This window comes from Cynocephalus volans, chromosome 11 (genome assembly GCF_027409185.1).
Source record: "Cynocephalus volans isolate mCynVol1 chromosome 11, mCynVol1.pri, whole genome shotgun sequence".
Classification (NCBI taxonomy): Eukaryota; Metazoa; Chordata; class Mammalia; order Dermoptera; family Cynocephalidae; genus Cynocephalus; species Cynocephalus volans.
In genome coordinates, this window is record NC_084470.1 from 27,475,070 (window position 1) to 27,498,806 (window position 23,737).

At 37.0% G+C, this 23,737-nt stretch overlaps 1 protein-coding gene across 2 annotated transcripts in view; it reads right to left on the reverse strand.

Moving 5' to 3' along the window:
* NEK11 (NIMA related kinase 11) overlaps window positions 1-23,737 on the reverse strand; it is a 266,113-nt gene that overhangs the window by 158,672 nt on the left and 83,704 nt on the right. For both annotated transcript variants that reach the window (XM_063113913.1, XM_063113915.1), the window contains exons 7-10: window positions 5,381-5,530; window positions 5,212-5,290; window positions 3,147-3,232; window positions 683-802 (exon numbers count right to left, since the gene is read on the reverse strand). In XM_063113913.1, coding sequence (XP_062969983.1) covers window positions 683-802; window positions 3,147-3,232; window positions 5,212-5,290; window positions 5,381-5,530 — 435 coding nt within the window. The remainder of the gene's footprint in view (window positions 1-682; window positions 803-3,146; window positions 3,233-5,211; window positions 5,291-5,380; window positions 5,531-23,737) is intronic.

The following is a 23,737-nucleotide window of genomic DNA, read 5'->3' on the forward strand; positions in this document are numbered from 1 at the left end:
TGGATTATATGGTAGGCCTATTTTTAACTTTTTGAGGAACCTTCATACTGTTTTTCATAATGGCTGTACTAATTTACATTTCCATGTACAGTGTACAGGGGTTCCCTTTCTCCACTTGAGTCCACTATTTGTGTATAAATACTCTAATTACTAATGATACATGCCACTAGCAGCATTGCCCTGAGCATAGACTTTTCTAAAGGTTTCACTTGACACAACAGAGCTCTGTTTCCAGTCTACCTTCTTCCCAAAAGCTAACGATTTCCTGCCAGCAAACTCTGCTCCCTATAAATCAACTTGGTTTCCTGGTAGAGGGGGTGCACCAAGCACCTAGGAAAAAACGTGAAACAAAGAAGTCCCCTTTATACCCTCTTGTTGGGGTATGTACAGAATGTGTCAGTAACAATGACGTGTCATTTGGAGACTCTCTCTACTTTTATCATTAATAAGCTGCCTAATATTCAATCTTTCCCTTCAAACAAGAGTGATATTAATGGTACCTGGCATCCAATCTATGCCTCAATAACCATCTTTTGAGTGAATGAGTAGATAAATAAACAAGTAAGTATATAATAACATGTACCTTGATTTCTTATTTTGGTTTTTGCTTTTCACCAGTAAGTCCCTTTAGATCCCTGAGAAATAGCCCAGGGCACAGGGTACCCAAAAGAAAGGAGCTTACTTCAGCTTCCTGGCTTTCTCATCAGCCGCCTGGAGCTTCCTCAGCCTCATCCTTTCTCTCGGCGTCATTTTCTGCACTTCTGACAGTGCCTGCAGAGTCTGTAGGTGGATCTTTTGTTGCCTATAAATAATAAAGATTCCCCACATGCAGCCCATCCCAAACACACTCAGAAAAATTAAATTAAACAAATATTTTACAGAAGTATCATTACACCACTGAGAGAGCAAAAGCATCTCGAGACACGCCAGGCAAAAACTAATAAACTCTGGGTAGGTAATGAGCCAACCAGGACTGTAGTTAGTCAGCAATATTTTTACAATTAGATTTTTGTTTAAAAGCAAATTACACACTTTCCAAATTTCTGCTCATTTCATTGTCTATGACTGGTTTTTATAATGTAAGACAAATTAGGATCTTGGCCATTAGAGAGTGAACAAACTAGCAGAGTAATTCAACCATGTGGACAGGGAAACAATCTCTGGAGTTAGGCAGGGTTTGAATCCCACCTGCACCACTCATTAGCGCTGTAGTTTTGGGCAAGTAACTGAATCTCTCTGAACCTCAGTTTTCTTATCTGTAAAGAATGGGCTACAGTGAGTATTACATGAGATAATGTATTCACAGTCTGGCAAATAAAAAGTATTCCAAAATGGTAGTATTATAATAGCTAAATTTTTTTTGAATATTTCTTATATTCTAGGCTTAATATAGTAGATATTTTTATGGCTGTATGATGGTAGTGGTTAATCACACAGGTTAGTAACACTGTCTGGGTTCAAATCCTAGCTCCTAGGTTACACTCTAACTGCGCTTCGGCAAGTTACTTAACCTCTTTATGACTACTGAAAAAAAAAAAAAGTAGAACCTACTTCATAGGGTTGTTCTGAAAGTGCTTCTAACACAGCCAAGCATATGGTCATTACCCCCCAAAATGTTAGCCAATATTATTAAAGAACGTCTTCCTTCAGTAAAAGAAACATGCTTACATAAATTGTGTATTGAAAGGCCTGCAACCACATTGTCAATGACATTTGCTTCCATTCGTGATTTGGTTAGGGCCCAATACTGCACCTTTTGCATTCAACTCCTTCTTTAAGGAACTATGAGAAAATTGTAATGACTTTTGCAGGCAGTTTTCATCTCTCTGGAACGCCATCCAGACCAGAGCCTCCAGGAGATGTGCAATTTTTAGGAATATACATCCCTTATTTTGTGAGACCAAATACATCTCCTTAAAACATAGTCATAGATCTTGAAAATAACAGAGACTAATTGAAATCAATATTTCATAATGTGAAGTACCCTCCAAACAATTAGATTCTAGCACATATTTATTGTAAACAGTGTCAGGCAAACTGTTTCACAACTGCAGTGCAAAATGATAGCTAAAATTATTCTAGTATTTTAAAAATAAGACACCTACTACTTTCACATCTCTAGTTAATGAAATAAAATAAAATTAGAAATTCCAACTTTTCTTGAAAGGATACATAGTAACCCAAGAAATCTAGATTAGGAACATGCCTAAAAATTTACCCCCTGAAATACAGTGTATTTTAACAGATGATCATGCATTAAACAAAGACTAAATATGAACAAGTTCCTTCAGTTTGAAAGTGAGGATAGAAAGCAAACATGGTGCAGTTGAGAAATCACCGAACTGGGTGTTAGAGGAGTGTATTTGTACTACTTGGCCTTGAAGATCAGCCTTTTGAGGGCTCCTGTTCTCACCCCACTGACTTGCGCACCTCTGGGGAGGGACTGTCATTTTCTTCAGGTCCTTATAAGATTAAATAATATAAGCAAAACTATAAGTTTGGTCTTTAAAATTGGTGTCCCATGGATTTGTGCAGTGCACAGACTACACAGTGGTACTTGCCTGCTCTGAAGTAACCTAGTATTCTGGGCTCCTGCAAGTTATAGGACAAAAATTTTGAAGGAGGGGAGAGAGAAATTAGGCCAAGAAATAATTATGGTTCTTTAGAAAACACACTTTCTCTAGTTCTTATTATGAGAGGATATGTATTGCAGAAAAGTGAAATTTGGCTTATTTTAGATTCTCCCAGGACTCTACAATGTTCTCTCTTCAATAGATACTCTGCCAGTTCACATTACACAAATAACATGTGAAAGCCATTTATGCTTATTATCGAAGGCTCATTAGCATAAATATTACTAAATGTTTGAGATATTAATTTCTCTATATACTTATAAGGCAACTGCAGAGCTACCCTGCAGATCTGTAAGCTGTGCGCTGGTGTTAATTTTTATGATTTCAATTTGCTACCACCTGGGGCAAAGGGTTTTGGAACACCAAGTTACTGAAGCTCCTTAATTTATTGGCAAGACTTAAGTGAATTCTAGGATCCTCCACGCAGTCAGCTTAGCACTAATAGATTTTTAAAGACAAATGCATTTAACATTTACACTCAATGAGCTTTTCAAAAACAAAGCAATTACTTACATGGCATTAATTATATGAGCAGCCTCCTTCCGACAATTCACATTCCTGTCTTCCAGAGTCATTTCCGAATATCTACACATCAGATGCTGAACAAAAACAACAACCCATACAAACCTGAAAGACTCCTCTTCAGGGATGAAAGAACATAAAACCACCAGGTGACTTTTTTGATTTGGGGTATTATTGACCATGGCAGGAAGTTTGAAAACAAAGCACACAGTAACTATTTTTCCCTCTAAAAGGGTTACATGAAATTACATGGTAGCTTATGCAGAAGATCCCGCAGGGTCCTGCTCCTGCCCCCTCGCACTTCAGCTTGCTCTGCTGGCTCTCTCCATGCCTGTTGCCCGCCATGGGCAGGCCTTCTCTCAGTTCCAAGAACACACAAGCTTTTTTCACCTCCCATCCTGTAATGGACAATGTCTACACTCCCAGGGCCAGGACTAGGGTTAGGCACTCACCTTAGGCACAAAACGAAAGGGGACATCAAAAAACTCAGTAAATCAAAATAATATTTTAATGCAATATTATAAAACAAATCAAAATTAATGCCCCCAAAGCTGAAAAATACAACTTTGAAACTTTAAACAAAGACAGGATTCAACCCTGAACTTGAACAATTTCACCAAATCCTGGCCTTGTTGGATTCTGTCTTTAAACTTTTGATATTTCATTACTAGGGATTTTTAACATTGATTTGGATTTTTGAAATACTGCACTAAATTATGATTTATCTTAATTAAAATTTTTGGTGTTCCCTTATTCTGCCCCAGGTCCAGTGCCTCACTTGGCTCCTCTTAGTCCCAGCAGATCCCCTTGGGTCCCTTTTGTCCTTCCTTTTTTTTTTTTTTTATACACACACAGCCCCTTTGGTGTGTTTTTGATCTCAACAGCCAGCACCCATGCCTCTTTCAGAGGACCACCACGGGCTACTGGAGCCTGCTTTGCCTGCACATAAGGACACTTGGGAATCCCAGGGAACTTAAGCCTGCCCACCTTGCCTCCCTTTATTCCCCCCCACACCACCCTGCTTTCCCCACATTCCCTCTAAGTCTATCTTCAGGGAACCTGACCTAATCAGAGCCTTTATACCAGCTATTCCCTGTGATTCGAACACTGTTTCTTAGGCTGTTTGCAGGTCCAGATGCCTCTCATCAGCTTACTAGTGTTGAAGCATTACCTACTCCCTTTTTGACCACCAAAGACCCTCCTCCTCCCTTATTTTTACAGCATCCCATTTACTTTTTTCCTAGTGCTTGTGATCAATTGTAGTTATTTATTTGCCTATGATTACGTAGTTATTGGGTTCTTTCACTAGCACTAAAGCTTCAAAGGGATAGGAACCACATATGATCTTTTCATTTTGACATCCCTGCTGTCCGCACAGTGCCCAGCACTCAACAAATGAATACATGTTGTCATTATCTTCGTTTCCTTCAAATTTAGGACTTGGCCCACTGATGAAAGGCATGCACATTTTTGAAGGTGGATGACTGCTTTGTGGTTCCTCTTAAAGCTGTTTATAAAATTAGAGGAAACTTGCCTGAGGGATTTTTATTGTAAAAGCCTGAGAAGTTAAAGAGACAAAAACAAAAAACCTCCAGAAAGTGGACCACTTGCTTCTTTCTTATCAACTAAGGCAGATCCTCGACATCAAATTTTCTAATCTACAGCAAAACAAAATAAACTCACCTAATCTATAAAAAGTTATATTGAGACATATAATAAAGGAGTGGAATAATAAATGTTCAATGAAAATCCCAGATTTTAATATTACTATTAGTACATTCTTGTCCTAGCAGGGATATGTTTACAGTACTGAGGCAAGATCTGTCAACAAGAACTCTAAGGGTGGATGCTGAGTTTAAGCAGAAAATCAGAATCCTAACTTCTCCTGTCCAGTGGCACCACAGAATCAGAGTTCATTCTCCCAGCTTCTTTTTAATGTTGTTCCTCCTTTCTGGGTGATTTTTAATGCAACTTATTCCCACAGCATATCTTCTAGTCACAGAATGTGTATATAAATGCTAATACCTGTTTCCAGTATCCCTTTCATTTTAAATACCTGTAGCTGTTCATCAATGTAAGGAATTTTTAAAATTTCTATAGCAGATGGTCTCGATGAAGGATTCTTATTCAACATGCTGTAATGTTTAAAAAGAAAAAAAAAATTTAAATGAACTAAAATATAAATACAATTTAAAGTTGTTTCTGTGACATTTTGATTTCCATACCTTTCCATGATGGCGTTTAGTTCTCTCGGATATCTGTCAGGAAGAGAAGGTGTGTTTCCCTCAACAATTTTTAGAACAACGGACAAGAAATTGGAGCCAGTGAAGGCATGATTCATGCAGCACATCTCATACAAAATGCATGCCAGTGACCTGAAGACAAAGTTAAAGAATTTAAATAATGAACAAATGTCCTATTTTCAATTTGTTCATCATACAAGACCTCAGAGGTGTAGGGTGTTGGCTGTAAGTCACTAATATACACTTCAGTTGTTTAAAAATTGTAGCTACATACTGTTCTTTTCTATTGTACATGTTTGGCAAAGGAAAAAAAAATAAAGAATAAAGCATAAAGGTAAGTCTGAATGACCACTTTTTGTCAAAGGAGAATAAACAAACCAACAGCAATACACCTGCACATAGTAAAGATTCTAAATATTTGTTCAATGTAGTAAGAAAATTTTTAATTAACATCTATAAAGAAAAAATAAAAGGCAGCTAAATATTGTCTTTCTAAGGCAGTTTTTTTAATACCACATATGCAAAATAAATCTTTAATTTATTAGCTTAATCTTCCCTTTAATGTGTATCCATGTATTTTGAAAAGGAAAGTGGTATTCTTTATCAGTTTTCTGAATATAATCCATTTGCAAGTAGGATGGAAAGGCAGCTACTTGCAGCTCACATTAAAATGTATATTTATCCCTTGGGGAGTATGAAACAGAATATTAAAATTCTAGATCAGTCCAACACTGATTTGGATTAACCATGCAAATTGGTAACCTCCAGCAGAAAAAAAATTTAAATAACTCTACGTCATAAAGAAAATTAAATGGAAATTTCTGCCTGAACTAAGCATTAAGAAATAAGTGTACTTCTGAATATGGGTTATTTTTATCTTATTTTGAATTATGTAATTGGCCAGGTTTCTCTTTTCATGTGAGTTGCTTGAAAGTTTAGAAATAAGTTTTTGATTGTCTGGTGTAAGTTATATTTTATGTAAATTTTAACACTGTCCTTAATACAAGGAAGGATAAACATATAAATACACACATGAATACCATCATTTAACTATTTTTGGGTGCTCATGAGAATGTGCATTTGTAAGAGAATTATGAATATATACACTGAGAAGTTTTCTGTCCCAGTAAATAATAATAAAACTAAAAATTTCCAACTGATTGGTATTGTACAAAGCATTTTCACATATATCTCAATAGAACCTCATAGCTCCCCTGTGAAATAGAGCCAATATCATAATTTTCCCATTTGATATATAAGAAAATTGGCTCAGGGAAGTTAAATGACTTCACCAAAGTCACAGAGGTAAAAAACGGAAGAACTGACTCTTGAATTAAGGCATCTTTCTCAATCTTGGACTATTTCCATTACAGAATGCTAGAAAGAAGGGGGATGTTAGGAGAAATCACATGATATTGACTAGAACACCAAGTTCAATGTAAACATTATAAATTATGAAAATTATTTGAAGCTCAATAAAATTTGCACCCATCTGTAAGACTATTAAATGGTATCTGGTATAGTAACATATACTTATATTTCTATACTCAGAAAAAAATTTCCTTCAAATAAAAATAAAGACATTTTTGGACAAACAAAAACAGAGAATTCATTGCCAATGGAAAAGCACTGAAAAAAATCCTAAAAAGGAGTTCTAACAGAAGAAAAATAACCCCAGGCAGAAACAAGAAATACAAGAAGAAATAAAGAGCATCAAAAAGAGTAATTTTGTAAACATGTATAAATAAATATTAACTCTACAAAATAATATTAGCAATATCTTGTGAAGTTTAAAAACTACATAGAATACAAATTCATGACAAAAATAATGCAAAATATATGACAGTAAATAAAATTAAAGTATTTTAAGGTTGAAGTATTAACGGGGAAGAGTTAAAAGTAATTTTTACTAGGCTGTAATATGTCAAGTATGCATATTACAATTGCTAGGGTTATCACCAGAAGAATAGTAAAATAATGTATAACTGACAAGTGTATATAACAAGTTACTGGAGAGGAAAAAATCAAATTGCAAAACTTCAACCAAAAAAAAGTAAGCAAGGAGAGAAAAAAGGAACATAAAACAAGCAGGACATATAAAAAGCAAATAGTAAGATGGTAAATAAAAATTCAAATGTAGTTACATTAAATACAAATGGACAATATTCCAATTTAAAAGACTAAGATAATCAGACTGGATAAAAAATTATATATTGCTCACAAATCAAATGTTAAACATAAGAACACAGAAAGGTTGATAGAAAAAGATAGATTGTGCAAACACACTAAAAATTGCTAGTGTAGCTATACTAGCATTAGAGTAGACTTTAAGGCAAGAACCACTACTTAAGATTAAGATGGTGGACTGGTAAAGAAACCAAATCACCAGGAACAGATAACCATGCTAAATCTGGGTAGTGGGTATACACCCACTAACACTGTGTGTGTGTGCATGTGTGTGTGTGTGGGTGCATGTGTATGAAGCAAAAATTGACAGAATGAAAAGGAAAAATTGACAAATTCAAATCACAGTGATTCACAATCCCACCTCTTTCAATAGCTAATAGAACAAGCAGACATAAAAATAAATAAGGATAGAGAAAATATATACAATACAATTACCAAAATTGACATAATTGACAAATTAATATAAATGCACCCAGCAATGAAAGAATTCAAATTATTTTCAAGGGCACATAGAACATTTACCAAAATTGACCAGATTAGGCCGTACAGCAAGTCTCAACAGATTTTAACAATTGAAATCTTCACAGTATATTCTCTGACCATAGCAAAATTAAGCTAGACATTAGTAACAGAGAGAGAAAGAAAAAAACTACAAAATCTCTAACTGCTTGGAAATTAAGAAATATACATCTAAATAGCCATTAAGTCAGACAAAAAAATCACAACAGAAATTAGAAAATATTTTTAACTGAATGCTAATAAAGGTATAAAACATCAACACATTGAATACAGCTAAAGCACATGCTTACAGCAAAATTGAAAGTATTAATTGCATATACTAGTGAAAAGAAAAGGCTTAAAATCTATGATCTAAATCAACTTGAGAAGCTAGAAAAAGAACAGCAAATCACACTAAGAAAAAAAGAGCAGAAATTAGTGAAAAAAAACCACACAATAAAAACAAAATCAATAAAGACTAATAAATTTAATAGACCTCTAGCAAGACTAATCAAGAAATCTGCAGATTAACAGTAAGAGGAATGGAAAAAACAGTGCAACACTATAGACTCCACACATATTAGAAAGTATAAAAACGACATTATAAACTTGTTTTTCTCCAATATATTTGACAATTTGGATGAAATAAGCAGTCTTTTAAAAACACAACTTACCAAACTGACAATTCCCACCAAAAAAAAAAAAAAAAGCCCGGTAGGATTTTGGTTAGTATTGCATTGGGTCTATAAATTATTCTGGGAAAAACTGCATCTTCATAACCATATACTCACACAAAAAAATTAATTATAGAGGGATCTAACTGTGAAAGATAAAAATCATAGAACTTTTAAAAGAAAACAGGAGAACATCTTTCTGATCTTTGGGTAGGCAAAGATTTCTTAAACAAGAAATAAAAAGCACTAACAATAAAATTATGGACTTATGAACTTCATTAAAATATGAACTTTTATTCATGAAAAGACTCCATTACGAGAGTAAAAAGGAGGACACAGAGTGGGAGAAGATACTTTCAATTCAAATCTTCATCAAAGATTGGTATCCAGATTACGTTAAAAAAAATTATTGAATTAATTAAAACTTCTACAAGTCAATTAGAAAAATTGTCAATAAGCAAGAATTCAAGAGAAAAATGGACAAAAGACTTGAACAGACACTAAATGGCCAAAAATGAGAAGATGTTCAACATTATTAGTCATCAGAGAAATGCAAATTAAAACCACAGTATAGTAACACTACATACTCATCAGAATGGTAAAAATGAGAAAGACAGACAATCCAAGTCAGTAAGACAAGTTTTCTTAGGAAAAAAGAGATGGGCTATATATTACTAGTAAAATATAATCTTCAGATTGAACCAAATACTTTTTACCTGTGTGGAATGTGTAAAATATTTGTGTTATGAACTGTCCCAATATACTTACTTTTTTCCCCAAAGAAGAGTCCACAATTTGAACCTCAAGAATTTCTTTTTATACTCACAGAATAGTAGAGCTACAAAGGACTATAAAGATTTGCTAAAATAAAAGTCTCATTTTATTGATGAAAAAACCAAAGCTCAGAGAGAGGAAGTAATTGGCCCAGAAATGTGCCGTGTTGGGTCAGCTCATGTTGGCCACACCCTGTTATATAACCTAATGTACATGTAATAATCTGAGTACTGAAAAAAGATATCAACCTCACAGGTCCAAGTGGTAGAAGGCTATCAATCACTCAGCGCCCACATGCTCTCTTCTGAGGATTTATGCTCAGCCCCAGGAGGCTCAGCGTTTCCTTCAGGACATGGATTAGAAGCAGAACAAAGCCAGACAACCTCTCCTGGCTCTGACAGGTCTGAAGAGTTGGGTGGGAGCAACAATCCCTGATTCAGGACTACTTGAGCTGTCCTGGAAGCAGGCTATTAAACTGTCTCCACCAATAATACAAATGGTAACAATAATAATGACAATAATATTGAAAATTACAGCAGAAATTTTAACAGTGTTTACTATGAGCCAGACACTGTTCTATGTTGCTTATATATTTTAACTCATTAAATCTTCCTCACAACAAGCCTGAGGTAGGAACTATTATTATCATTCCCACTTTTCAGATAAGGAAACCACAAGATTAGGTAAATTATTCAAGGTTCCACATTGAGAAGACGGTGGAGGTAGGATTACAACCCAGACTGTTTGACTATGGAAATATAGACTTTTATGCCTTCCTGCGTCTCAATGTTGCACCTACCAGAGCATTTTGGGTTATTAAGGGCTCTCTTGAGTTGGAAGTTATGGCTAGACCAATAGAGCCTTTCAAGCAGAGGCTGACTTCCTAAGCTACCTTCGGGCCCTTTATGGAACCATAATCTATCTACCTTTAAAGATCACAGAGTCCTTGACAACAAGCCATCATCATGAACCATCATGGTACCAGACCATGGCAAATAACGGGTACACAGACAATGAGACTCTCTGCAGGGAAAGGAAAGGAATCAGACAAGTTTGGCTCTTGTTTTTCCATTGCTTGGAAGGAAAAGTGTATTAACAGTGAATTTATCATGAAGTCAAACCCCAGTCTTATGGAGACACTACTCTACCTGAGCCACATTTCATGAATTTATTAAGGTTATAAAAAGATGTGCAATTATCTGGCTAAACAGACTATGAAACAATTAGCCCTAGAGGTGGCTTCAGTAATCAATTAATTTTGATATGATTATTCTCTTTTTTGGAAAACCTCTCAGCTACATGGCAGGCATGCTGTTTTCCATTTACCTGTTTGCTTATGCTTAAGCACATAGAGAAGACTTCATTTATCAGCCAGTAATTTGTAGAAAAGGACCTCCTATTGTCCCAGTGCACGTGCTTGGAATGGGTGCTAGTTAAGTGAAATATGAGACAAGCTGATCACAGAAACTACCATGACACTTGGGGTGAAAGATTTTTGATTATCTGGATACAAGTTTTGAAATCTATCTACTACAGTAAATGAATTTTTTATTTTGATAACTATATTTCTATGTACCTATGCTTTTATTTTCTCCACTTTCTAACCCGACATTTCTATATGGGAATCATTAGATCATCTCAAACTCCTCACTTTCATCCTTTTTGAAGAATTTTCTCTATTTTGACTCAGGTCTTAAATATGTCAATACAAAAGCAGTGGGGGTTGGGGTGGGCAGAGTGGGAGTGGTAAGGAAAAAGCTGACGAAAAAACAAGTGAGAGTTCATTTTACTTAGAATTTTACGGTTTGTATTCCTTTCTTTTTGTAAAATACAGCGAACTGTGAAGAGACAAGCAAACAAATCCCTGCGGGACTAAATATAAGGCTGGGATCACGTGCATGTGAAGCAAAACACACCTGAACTCCATAAACTTGCCATCTGTCCAAGTTGACCAGAACCACCAAGAGGATTTCTGAAGCACAGCTGATGATGACTTGCAAATGTAACTCAATTCCGTCTTGTCTTAAAGTAACTAAATTAACCATTCCCAATCTTCCCAGACCCTGCAAACAGAGGCCTGCTGCCCCAAAGGAATGCCTGACTCTGGTTTGAGAAGGTTTACTGATCTTCTAGATAATACTGAGAAGGTTTACTAATCTTCCAGGTAATATTTTTTTTATGTAATTGAGGAACAACCTGACATATTCATCTAGAAAAGAGTACACGTAATTTAAGCAGTTGAACACATGGAGAGAGTAACAGCAAGTTAATACAAAAAGAGTGGGTTTTGCTTTAGTTTGTTTTACCCTAAAGTCTCTGCTTAGATAAAACTGAATATTAACATAAACTGAATTTAAATATAATGAAATAAAAATAAATAAAGATTATGAAAGACATTGGGCTGCTTTAACTAATAATATACTTAATAAGCAATATTATATAGCAACTGTGTATTAAGGGCCTATCATATCCCGGAATCTATATCAGTGTTTCCCAAACTTTAAGGTACATACAAATCACACAGGATTTTGTTATAACTTTGATTCTGAGCATTTGGGATGAAATGGCAGCTACATTGAAAGCACAGTTTTAGGATCTTCCTCGAATCCCACATGAAAACAGAGCAGCCAGATACAAAATCACAAACCCATGACCAATATTTTCAATAAAGTTAGATGATAAGGTGTTCCCTTGAACCTCAAAGTACGAGTGAAGACACACCCATAGCCACATGCCCTGCACAGTATCAACACCTGTGTGGGAAGAAGCAGAGGGAAGCAAAGGAGTGATTGAAGGGCACATGAACAGAACTTCCAAATAGCCAACAGGTACTCACTGGAAAGTACAGTAGGCCGATCTAAATAGCAACTGAAACCAGTAGGACTTATGTCCAATCAAAAAGAAGGGTGAGTGCAAGAAACCCCAGGATAAGGCCTAAAGCAGCTGAACAGATCAGGGCTGTCCAGCAGAATTTTCTGCAATCATGAAAATGTTCTATATTTCTGCAAACAATAGCCACTTATCACAGGTGGCTATTAAATGACTAGTATGACTGAGAAACTGAATTTTCTAAAGAATATTTAAAAGGAAAATTGAATCCATTCCTTTCACCATATCATCTCAATATGCTATCATGTTTTGGGGAAGACTCCTAAAATTACAGAAAAAACATTTGGGTGAGTTTTCTCCTGCTCATAACAGCTCTTTCTAATCACTTTCTTCCACAATTGAGCTTTGCAATGTTTGAAGGAAGATTATCTCATCTCCCTTCTCTGTGGTGGTCCCATGCCCTCCATACCATATGAATTTAGCCAAAGGAAGAATAAGACCAGTATCAGGGAGAGAGATAGAGAGGAGGAGGAGGACAGGGAGACCAGAGTGGCAGAGGATAAAAACTAGCTAAAAGGGAAAGCTTTTTTGCATCTTTAGCTATTCTTGAGGTCACAGTCATTGATTCTATACAAACCATAAATTTTGGGAAAGGATCATGGACAGTGTTCAGAGCCGGAGTGAAGAGGTGTACTGGAAATGGAAACAATAATCAAAGCATTCTCCCATTGCCAACTGTTCACTCAACTATCCCATTAAAGCTGGATATGGCAACAGTCTGCACTGCTCATGTGGAACTTCTTCCACACTTTGAGTGAATTGCTGTGTTCCAACTGCTTGGATCATTTTATACAGTCCTCAGAGGCTCTTTTAAGATGGACAGAACATCAGAAGTAGTAGAATGTGCCAGGTTAATGTAAGACCTGCCTATCTCCCTTCTATATTCTCTACTAATCTTCTGCCTCCAGTCTGTTTTCTCTAGTCCAGCCTGGTGTCATCAAAAGACTGACTTACCCGGTAGATTGATCACTCTTTGCAAATATTCCTTTCCCCTTCCCCATGGGGGGAGAATATATCCTTTTTTGTTGACATTGGAATTTGCACATGACTTGCTCCAGCCAGTGGAATATGGTGAAGTATGAAGTATGTCACATCTGAGTGGAAGCCTTAAATGCAGGTGTATGGTTTAGCTCAGCCCTTGCTCTGTCTCTGACACTAGATTAGCTCAGGGCACAGCCTGTGTCCTGAGACTGGGAAAACCGTGGAGCAGAAAAGGACAGCAACATGGAGCAGAGGCTTAGTTAACTTGCAATCCTCATGTAATGTGAAGAAGAAACAAATGTTATAAGTACCTGAGATTTTTTTTTGCAGTTCCTTGTTATTGAAGCAAAGCTACTAATGTATCAACTCCTTGCTTAAGAGCCTTCTGCAGTTTCTCATCCCCAAGAAAACAGAGTCCAAGTTTCTTGCCATGGTTTACATGGGTTATTCACTATCTGACACCCATCTGCCTCTTCAGTCTATCAGCACTCCCCACCTGCCACATACACACAATTTGTCCTCCAGCTAATCAAAAGACACTGAGCTTTCTCATGCTTCCATGTCCTTACACATACCAGAGAAGACCCAGGTCATTGGCAACGGTTTTTTAATTCCCAAAATATTCTTTTAAATGAAGAAATACCAAAAGAAGAGTTTCAAAAATTGTGGTACATTTGAAATCTTTACATTAAATAAATTAACGCCTTTAACATAAAACTCTCACCACTTTTATTCAACATACTACTGAAAGTCCTAGCCAGAGCCATTAGGCAAGAGAAAAAAATAAAGGGCATCCAAATTGGAAAGGAGGAAGACAAGCTGTTCCTGTTTGCAGATGACATGATTTTATATGGAGAGAAACCTATCAAAGAATCTATCAAAAAACTCCTAGACCTGATAAACAAATTCAGCAAAGTTGCAGGATACAGAATCAATATACAAAAATCAGCAGCATTTCTACACATCAACAACAAACTTGCAAAAAAAGAAATCAATCCCATTTACAGTAGCAACAACAACAAAAATAAAATATGTAGGTAAGAATCCAACCAAAGAGGTGAAAGATCTCCACACAAAAAAGGAAAGACATTCCATGCTCATAGGTTAGAAAAATCAATACCATCAAAATGACTACTCTGCCCAAAGTGATCTACAGATTCAATGTAATCCCCATCAAACTGACAATGACATACTTCACAGAAATAAAAAAAATTCAAAAATTTATATGAAACAACAAAAGACCCTGAATAGCAAAAGCAATCCTAAGCAAAAAGAACAAAGCAAGAAATATCACACTCCCTGATTTCAAAACCATACAAAGCTATAGTAATCAAATCAGCATGGTACTAGCACAAAAACAGACACATAGACCAATGGAACAGAACAGAGAATTCAGAAATAAATCCACATATCTGAAGCCTACTGATTTTTGACAAAGTACCCAAGAACACACAGTGGGGAAAGGACAGTCTTTTCGATAAATGATGCTGGGAAAATTTGATATCCATATGCAGAAGAATAAAACTTGACCCTTGTCTCTCACCATATACCAAAATCAACTCAGAATGGATTAAAGACTTAAATGTAAGACCTGAAATTATAAAACATACAGAAGAAAACATAGGGGAAACACTTCAGGCATAAGCTTGGGCAAAAATTTTATGAATAATACTTCAGAAGCACAGGGAACAAAAGCAAAACAGATGGGATTATATCAAACTAAAGAGCTCTGCATAGCAAAGGAAATAATCAACAGAGTGAAAAGACAACCTGCAGACAGGGAGAAAATATTTGCAAACTATGCATCTGACAAGAGAGTAATATCCAGAATATAAAAAGAACTCAAAATACTCAATAGTAAAAAAAAAATAATCCAATTTAAAAATGGGCAAAGGAACTGAATAGACATTTTTTGAAAGAAGATGTACAAATGGCCAACAGGTATATGAAAAAAATGCTTAACATCACTAACCATCAGAAAAATGAAAATCAAAAGGACAATTTTGATATCATCTGACCCCAGTTAGATATTAATAATGGCTATTATTAAAAAGAAAATTTAAAATGCTGGTGAGGATGTGGAGAAAGGGGAACTCATAAATTGTTGATGGGAATGTAAATTAGTAGAGCCACTATGGAAAACAGTGTGGAGATTTCTCAAACAACTACAATAGAATTATCATAGGATCCAGCCATCCCACTACTGGGTATTTATACAAAGGAATGGAAATCAACAAGTGGAAGGGACACCTGTACTCCCATGATTATCACAGCTCTATTCACAATAGCCAAGAGCTGGAACCAACCTAAGTGTCCTTCTACAGATGATTGGATAAAGAAAATGTGGTATATATACACAATGGAATTCTACTCAGCCACAAAAAGAATGAAATTCTGCCATTTACGACAACATGGATGAGCTTGGAGAAAATTATGTTAAGTGAAATAAACCAGGCACAGAGAGAGAAATACCACATGTTCCCACTCACATATGGAAGCTAAAAAAGTTGATCTCATAGAAGTAGAAAGTAGAATAGTGGTTACTAGAGACTGGTGGGGGGAAGGGGTAAGGGGAGACAGGAGAAGGTGGTCAGTGAATACAAAATATTAGAGAAATAGGAAGATGGGATCTAGGCTTCTAAAGTATTACAAGGAGACTACAGTTAACAACAAAATACTAGGTATCTTTGAATAGCTAGTCAAGATGATGTTGAATGTTCCTAACACAAAGAAGTGACAAATGTTAGGTGATGGATATACTAAGCACCCTGATATTATTGTACATGGTATGAATATATACAAATATCACATTGTACTCCATAAATATATATGATTTCATGGGTCAATTAAGAAAAATAAATTCAAAAAAAGAAAGAGAAAAAGAAAGAAAGAGAGTAGAATAATTGTTACCAGAGACAGGGAAAGGAAATGCAGGAGTGGGGACCAGGGAAATGTTGGTAGCTATTGGTACAAAGTTACAAAGGTATAGATAAAAAGGAAGAATAAATTCTGGTGCTTTAGGGTGACAATAGCTCATAGCTATTGTATTGTATATTTCAAGATAGTCAGAAAAGAGGATCTTGAACGTTATAACCACAAAGAAACGATAAGTGTTTAGGTGATGGATATGCTAACTATTCTGATTAGAGCATTATATAATATATGCATGTATTGAAACAATAAGCTGTACCCCATAAACATCTACAATGAAAAAATATAGATTAAAATTTTTTAAAAAAACATATACCTTCAAATAACCTGTTCATTTCTCTCTTTGTTCTTCTTCTCAGATTTTCATAATTTCTGTGTTGGTTTACTTCATGGTGTCCCATCACTACCTTAGTATCTGTTCACTTTTCTTTATTCTTTTTTATTTCTGTTTCTCAGATATGATGATTTCAATAGTCTTACTGTCAACTTACTGTGATTCCTTTTAATAATTTCTATCTTTTTACTGACAATCTCATTTTTCTCATTCATAGTTTTTCTGATTTAGTGTAGCTCTTTGTCCATTTTTTTCCTTTAGCTTTTTGAGCATATCTAAGACAGTTGTTTTAAATTTTTTGTCTAAAAAAGATAATAAAATCTTTGTCTAGTAAGTCTAATGTTGGACTTCATAAGGGATCGTTTTGTCAATTTATTTTTGTTCCTTTGAATGGGCCATCTTTTCCCATTTCTTTGTATGTATTGTCATCTTTGTTATTGTTGTTGAAAACTGGGTATTTGACTATTGTAATGTGGTAAGTCTGGAAATCAGATTGTCTTTCTTCCTCAACATTTTTTCTAACTGTTGAAGGCTATAGTAATCTGTTTGTTTTGACACTTTCCTAAGCTATTTTTGCAAAGTCTATTTGTTGTTGCTTGTGGTCACTGATATCTCTGCTTCTTCAGTTTGTGTTCAGCCAATGTTTTGACAGAGATTTCCTTGACTTCCAGGTGCTAAACAAACAAAACACACACATACACTCACACACACACATACATACAAAACCAAAAGAGAGAGAGAGAAAGAAACAGAAAAACAAGCAAACAAGCAAAAACAAACAAACACAAAATGAAAAAATCCTACTACTCACAGTCTTGCAGATTGGCTGGGACCCTCCTTTAACACTTAGCTACGCTTGCTTTGAGCCTAGAGATCAACCTGAGCTGCAAATTTAAGGACTTTTCAGGTCTTTTCTGAACATCTGTCTTGCCCTGGTCATCCATGTGGCTTTCTAAATATTCTGTATACAGTAGTCTCCCCCAACCTTATCCATAAGGGATAAGTTCCAAGACCCCCAGTGGGTACCTGAAACTGCAGATAGTACTGAACCCTATACATACATACCTATGACAAAGTTTAATTTATACTTTAGGGACAATAAGAAATTAACAATAACTAACAAGAAAATAAAACAATTATAAAAAATACTGTAAAAGAAAACCAACTAAACAAACAAACAAAAAGAACATACACCACCTAATTCAGTGATAAGTTCAAACACATACATTTAAGGCCCTTTGTGAGTGAGAAACTCTAGGCCAAATGGTTCTTTTAGCCAGCCACTTTCTTTCCCTTCACAGTTCCCTCCCTCTTCTCCAAGTGGCTACCCCCACCTTTAGTCATTGACACTGGGTCTTTTTGCCTCTTTTGCCTAAAATGCATCTCGTCAGACTTCTCTCCACCCTTCAGCATCTTGAGCAGGCATCACCCACTCTAAGACTGTAGTGATGCTCTACACCCCGACCCATCATCAATCATTTCCTCCTTTATAAATCAGAGCCTTCTATGGCACTGTAACAGCATACAGCAATTTGTTTATATGTCTGCCAATCCTTTGAGGACAGAGAGCAGAACTTATACGTTTTGATGTCTCTTTTGTTCTGTAAACACCACCCCAGAGGCAGAAGGGAGTAAGGCTCAAAGGTATTAGACATTCTGGTAAACTGGCTTTCTGGGGTTGGAGGGAAGCCTTAATTCGTAGCATTTATTGATTTCTGTGGTGTGAACACCTTGGCTAATTTCAAGTTACCAATTTGATGTCACTGAACATTGAGTTGAGAAGAGATGGGGATAATTGGGTCTAGTGAGCCAGTATGAGCTGGCTCCAGCACACCACTGAATTATGTGAGTAATGGAGAGATGACGCTGGAGTCAGACGATGGTCCAGCGTTGGGGCTGAAGTTGGGGGAACGGGGGAAAGAAATCAAAGTCAGGAGAAGCTAAGGGAGAATTCTGAGGCACGTGGAAAAGTTTCATTGATTCTCAGCTGTGGTCGAGGTTCTTGGGTTCTATGCATTAAATGGACCAAAAAGTTAGAGTGCAAGACTGCTTTCCTGGTACAAGCCACTTCTCTTAAGCCATTTATTGGATGTTTTGAAATAAAGAAAATGAACACCACCAGCTTGCCATAATAGAGGCCGAGACCAGAGGCTGCTTCTCAACTCCCACTTGCTGTCCTCCTGATAAAGCCCTGATCCAGTCACCACTGCTGCATAACAAACCACCCCAAAACTCAGTGCCTTAAAATAACAATAATCAGTAATTTTGCTCATGAATTTATTTGGTCAGAAATTAACAGAGAAGCCTTGAATCTACTCCCACAGCATCTGCTGGGGAGGGTCAGACGAGGCTGGAAGATCCATTTCCAAGATGGCTCACTCACATGGCTGGCCAATTGGTGCTGGCTATCAGTCAGAAGCTCAGCCCGGCTGAAGACTGTCCATGTGGACCTCTCCACGTTGGCCTCTCAGTATGCTACTCAGGCTTCCTCACAACATGGTGGCTGGGTTCCAAGAGCAAGAATCTCAAAAGAATCAGGCAAACACTGTGTCATGTTCATGACCTAGACTCAGAAGTCACGTAGCATCAATTTTGCTATAATCACACGCTTTCCCAAATAAAAGGTGAGGGAACACAGACACCACCTCTCAATAACAGTAGTGTAAACATTGCATTATAAAAAGAACATGTGAGAAATAATATATTGTGATGGTGGCCATCTTTGGAAAATACAATTTTCCACGTGCCCCTAAGGATCATGGGAGCATTCTATCTTACACTCTCTCCGCCCAGAGAGCCAGGCCCTGCCATGGCTTCCACAGCCATACTCTACCCTTGCCTGAGATGCTCCTTGCTATAAAATGCCTAGTCCTGGAATTGAAAAGACTCAATCCCAATTTGATTTCCTATGGAATGACTAGTCTCAACTAGGAATTCCAAGACTTAAAACAAATTTAAGAAGCAACTTAAAATAAAGTCTGATGGCTGGGGATTTAACACTGGCCAAAAGGATTTGCATTTTTAAATAAGAGCTTGTTAACACAAGCAAACTTCTCTTTGGTAAAAGGAATGAAAGAAAATTCTGAGTTAACCCCCTCTGCTACTCTCCCACAGATTAACAAAACACTCCATTGTTTATCAGAGGGGAAAAAAAAGTAAAAATCTCTAATTTCAAGAGTAGGCCCTTAGGGAGAACAGTTCAGGAACAGCAGCATGAGGAGTTCATCAGACCTGCTCCCCAGAAAAACAACCGTAATCAGTGAAAATTACCAAAAATCCTCAACTAAAGTCTCTGAAATTCATCTTAAGGGCATACAGCAATAAAGAAACACTTATTCAAGAAAATCTCCTGATCTCAGTAAAAAGAACAAGAGTCTGTGGCACTTGAGCCATGCCCTGCTACCTCCCTTCATTTCCCTGAGTATGACAGAAGCTCCAGTCTGAGCAGGTATGGCAAAGGCAATGGGGCTTCCTGTCCTCCCCCCACCCCCAGCTTCTAGTCATGGGTTAGGATATCTTCCCAGAAGAGACAAACGTCCAGCATTTCTCATCCCCTAGCCAGTCTCCAGAAAAGACTAGCTCTCTGTTGCAAAGGTTAAATTTCAGGCAGATATTAAGGGCTCCACCCAGCTCCCAGTCACAGGATGAAGGCTCTACTCCAGGAAGAGCAGGCAGAGAATATTGGGGCTTTGATCACCCTAATCCCAGCTCACACATGGGATGGAGGTTCCATACCAGGAGAGGCAAGCCAAGAAGACCAGAGGCTACTGCCCTGCCCAGTGTCCTGCTCATAGGAGTGTCACTCTGAGAAAAGTGGGCCATTGTCCCTGCCTCCAGCTCCAGAGAAGTAGTTCAGAGATTTAGTCCAGAGGGAGAGGCAGGCCATAACAGAGAATTCAGAAGTGCTCTCCAAAGGGACTGACTTTATTTGAAACAAAGTGTAAGTCAAGTTCTCAAAAATAATGGAGATTTTGGTGGTAAGCAACTAGGAGACTAATAGCTCCATAAGAGCAACAAGCTAAACCATAGGCCAGCTAGTTTACTAGTTAGAACCAGAAAGAGAGGCAACTAAGAATCCTGGTCACACAAACCTCAAAGACTGGCCTCAAAAGCTACACCTGCGAAGGCTCAAATTTAATTAGAGAGACTGGAGAGCAATTTATGCCCCAGGGCATTGTTGAAACAATAGATCAATGAGATGACAATTAGTGGAGGCTAATAGCTGGCTGTGATATCAACAGAGGCAGACAGCTTAACAGAGGGAACAGCAAAATGACAGTCAAAAAGAGCCCTGCTAACACCGCTGTCATCCCAGGGTGACTGTGTACGTACAGGGCTCTGCTCTCTGAGGAGCAAAATCAGAGGCCTCATACTGCAGGGGAAATAGATTTTACTAAATAGCCCAGGCAAGTCACTAAATGAATAAACAAACAAACAAGTCTCAGGGAAGGAGGAAGAGGGCAGGGGTGGGGGAGAATAAGTATCCAGAGTTGCTACGGTATATTATCTGCACTGTCCAGTTTTCCTGCAAAGAAACAGGAAAGTATGACGCATACACAGGGAAAAGAGGAGGCAACAGATACTACCTGAGAGAGCCCAGATGTCAGATTTAACAAAGACTTTAAAGCAACCATTATATGTTCAAAGAACTAAACAGAAGCATATTTAAAGAAGTCTGACAAAAATGTCACATCAAATAAAGAAATTATTAAAGAGAGTAATCACATTTAAAAAGCACCAAACAAATTGAGGAAATAAAAAATACAATAACTCTGTGTCCAACAGCTTGCTTCTGAACCCACAAAAGATGGGAGGTAGGAATCCAGCTTTTTTTTTTTTCATATATCTGCATCAATTAGATTTTCTGTGTAATTAAACACCCCAAAATTTAATGGCTTAAAACCACCACCACTGATTTAACTTATATTCCTGTGAGGCTGGGATCAACTGGATTCAATCGGGGGTCTGTGGTCAGTTGAGAGAAATGGACTCTCTTGCTCCTTCACCAAGACACAGCTGAGGTGGCTATTGGCTGCCAGCTACAGCAGGTTCCCTTTTAGTTATAAAAGCTGTTACCAAGTTGTCCTGTATTTCTTCTCTTCCTAAACCCTTTACCAGAAAATAGGCTGTTTCTTTCCCTATCCCCCATCTCTGTCCACCTAGAAATGCTGTCCTGTGAGGACACTTTCTTGGTCCTGTCAGGCAAGGTAGGTGCTTGTTCGTGTCTGTTTTCTTCTCTCCATAGCTAAGGCTTGTCTGACACTTCCGCCCAAGATCACTAAAACCTGAACCCAATGTTGGGCATGAACTAGACTCCTCCAGTGTCCCCTACCCAGCCAACCTCCATGCCAGATCTCTGAGCAAAACCCTGAGAGCTTCACAGCACATTCTGACATCCCCACTAGTTCCACCACCATTACTTCCACTTAAATCACCCAAAGAACATAGGATTAAAGAGCCATCTGGTTGACTTCTCACAAGATAAATAAGACCAACAGTGAAATATTCTGTTTCCTTTCTGTTTCATTACAGTACCATTATTCCAATAGTATTGTCCTTTCTTTGTTTCTCCTACCAAAATAATATATTCTAACTACTCATAGTTTAAATCAGAGCTGGCCTAGGAACCCAACTCATATTTATACTTCTTCTGTGGGGAAATAATTGCTCATACAAATCAGCTGTGTTCAAAGCATTACCCTCAGTGAACTTAATTATCCTAACTTTCCAAATAACTGTTTATAAACTTTTGTAACCTAACCCATTTTTAAGAGAGGAATTTCCTGTACTTTGATGCTACATAAATAAATGAATCCAGGAAGGTCTAACAGATTGCAGAAAGGGAATAATGTTACATATGGGCAAAGTTAACAGATGAAAATGTACTTAGTATTATACCAATTCTTCTTTAAGCATTATAAATATATGTCCAGCTATTAACGCTAAAGCAAAACACCTGTCAATTATTCATAAGTGTTTCCAATCCTAAGAAAATATTCCACAATAAACAGATGCCACCCACTGAGATTCAGAGACATGTTCTCAACCTCACTCAATCTAATTTTTCTGAGTGTCTCCCAAAGATTACTCATTACACTATAATTAATAGTTCTCTGTTATTCTTTCGACCTTAGGTTTGGCAATAGAAATTTCATTACCAGGTAAGTCTGTTTTGATTTATATACAACCAAGGTAATTACTAAATTCATAATAAGGTGGTTATTAGGGGTCAGGATGATGATGAATCCTCAGCTAGTACTTGCTCAATAGTTAATCATCTCTGCAAGGAGAGCTGACCTAATGCTCAATAACATACATTAAAATCCTCCTGCATTTTTGTATTTGGGAGGTTTTGGCTGCTTTAAGTTTTGACCTTAAAACATTAGAGCAATACTGTCTGATATTCCTATAATTCTTCATGCAATACTAGGAGTAATTTTTTTAAAAGAAGTAACACTGACACAAGTGAGACAGACACTCTATGCTTTACTCTTCTCTCTGTGGGTTCTGTTGCCTCAGTTTTCTAGGAGACAACCATTTGAATTGGCAAGCAGATGTACACGCCTGTCAACAGGAGCCAGGTTTATTGCTACATGTCATTCCAAAAACTTAAATGGTAGACTTCATAAATTAACTTACTCTTAATTCAAATGACATAATGTGACATCTTCCTGAGATAACACATAATCTTAAATCATGAAGACATTATATATTTGAATCTATTTTTAAATGTCCATACTAATAAGTTTAAAAAGTGTGAAGAGAGATGTAGGTACAGAAAAAATTCAATCCATACCCCAACACTGATTTTCTCAAACTAGAGAAAGGAACTCCAAAAGGGGTCCTGAGGGACAGGAATTTTACCACTTTTCCTTTTATACACTAAGGGCTATTGCAGTCTTGGGCAAATAGTAAATGCTCAATAAAGCAAAATTTAAAGGCACTCATTCCTCTGAACAAACTTTGTGGTTTGGGGATTTTGTTTAGTTTGGGTTTGGGGTTCTTTTTTCCTTTTGTTGGGTGGTGGGGAGCAGCTGGGTTAGAGGGAAGAAGGAGGAAAGATGATAGGTA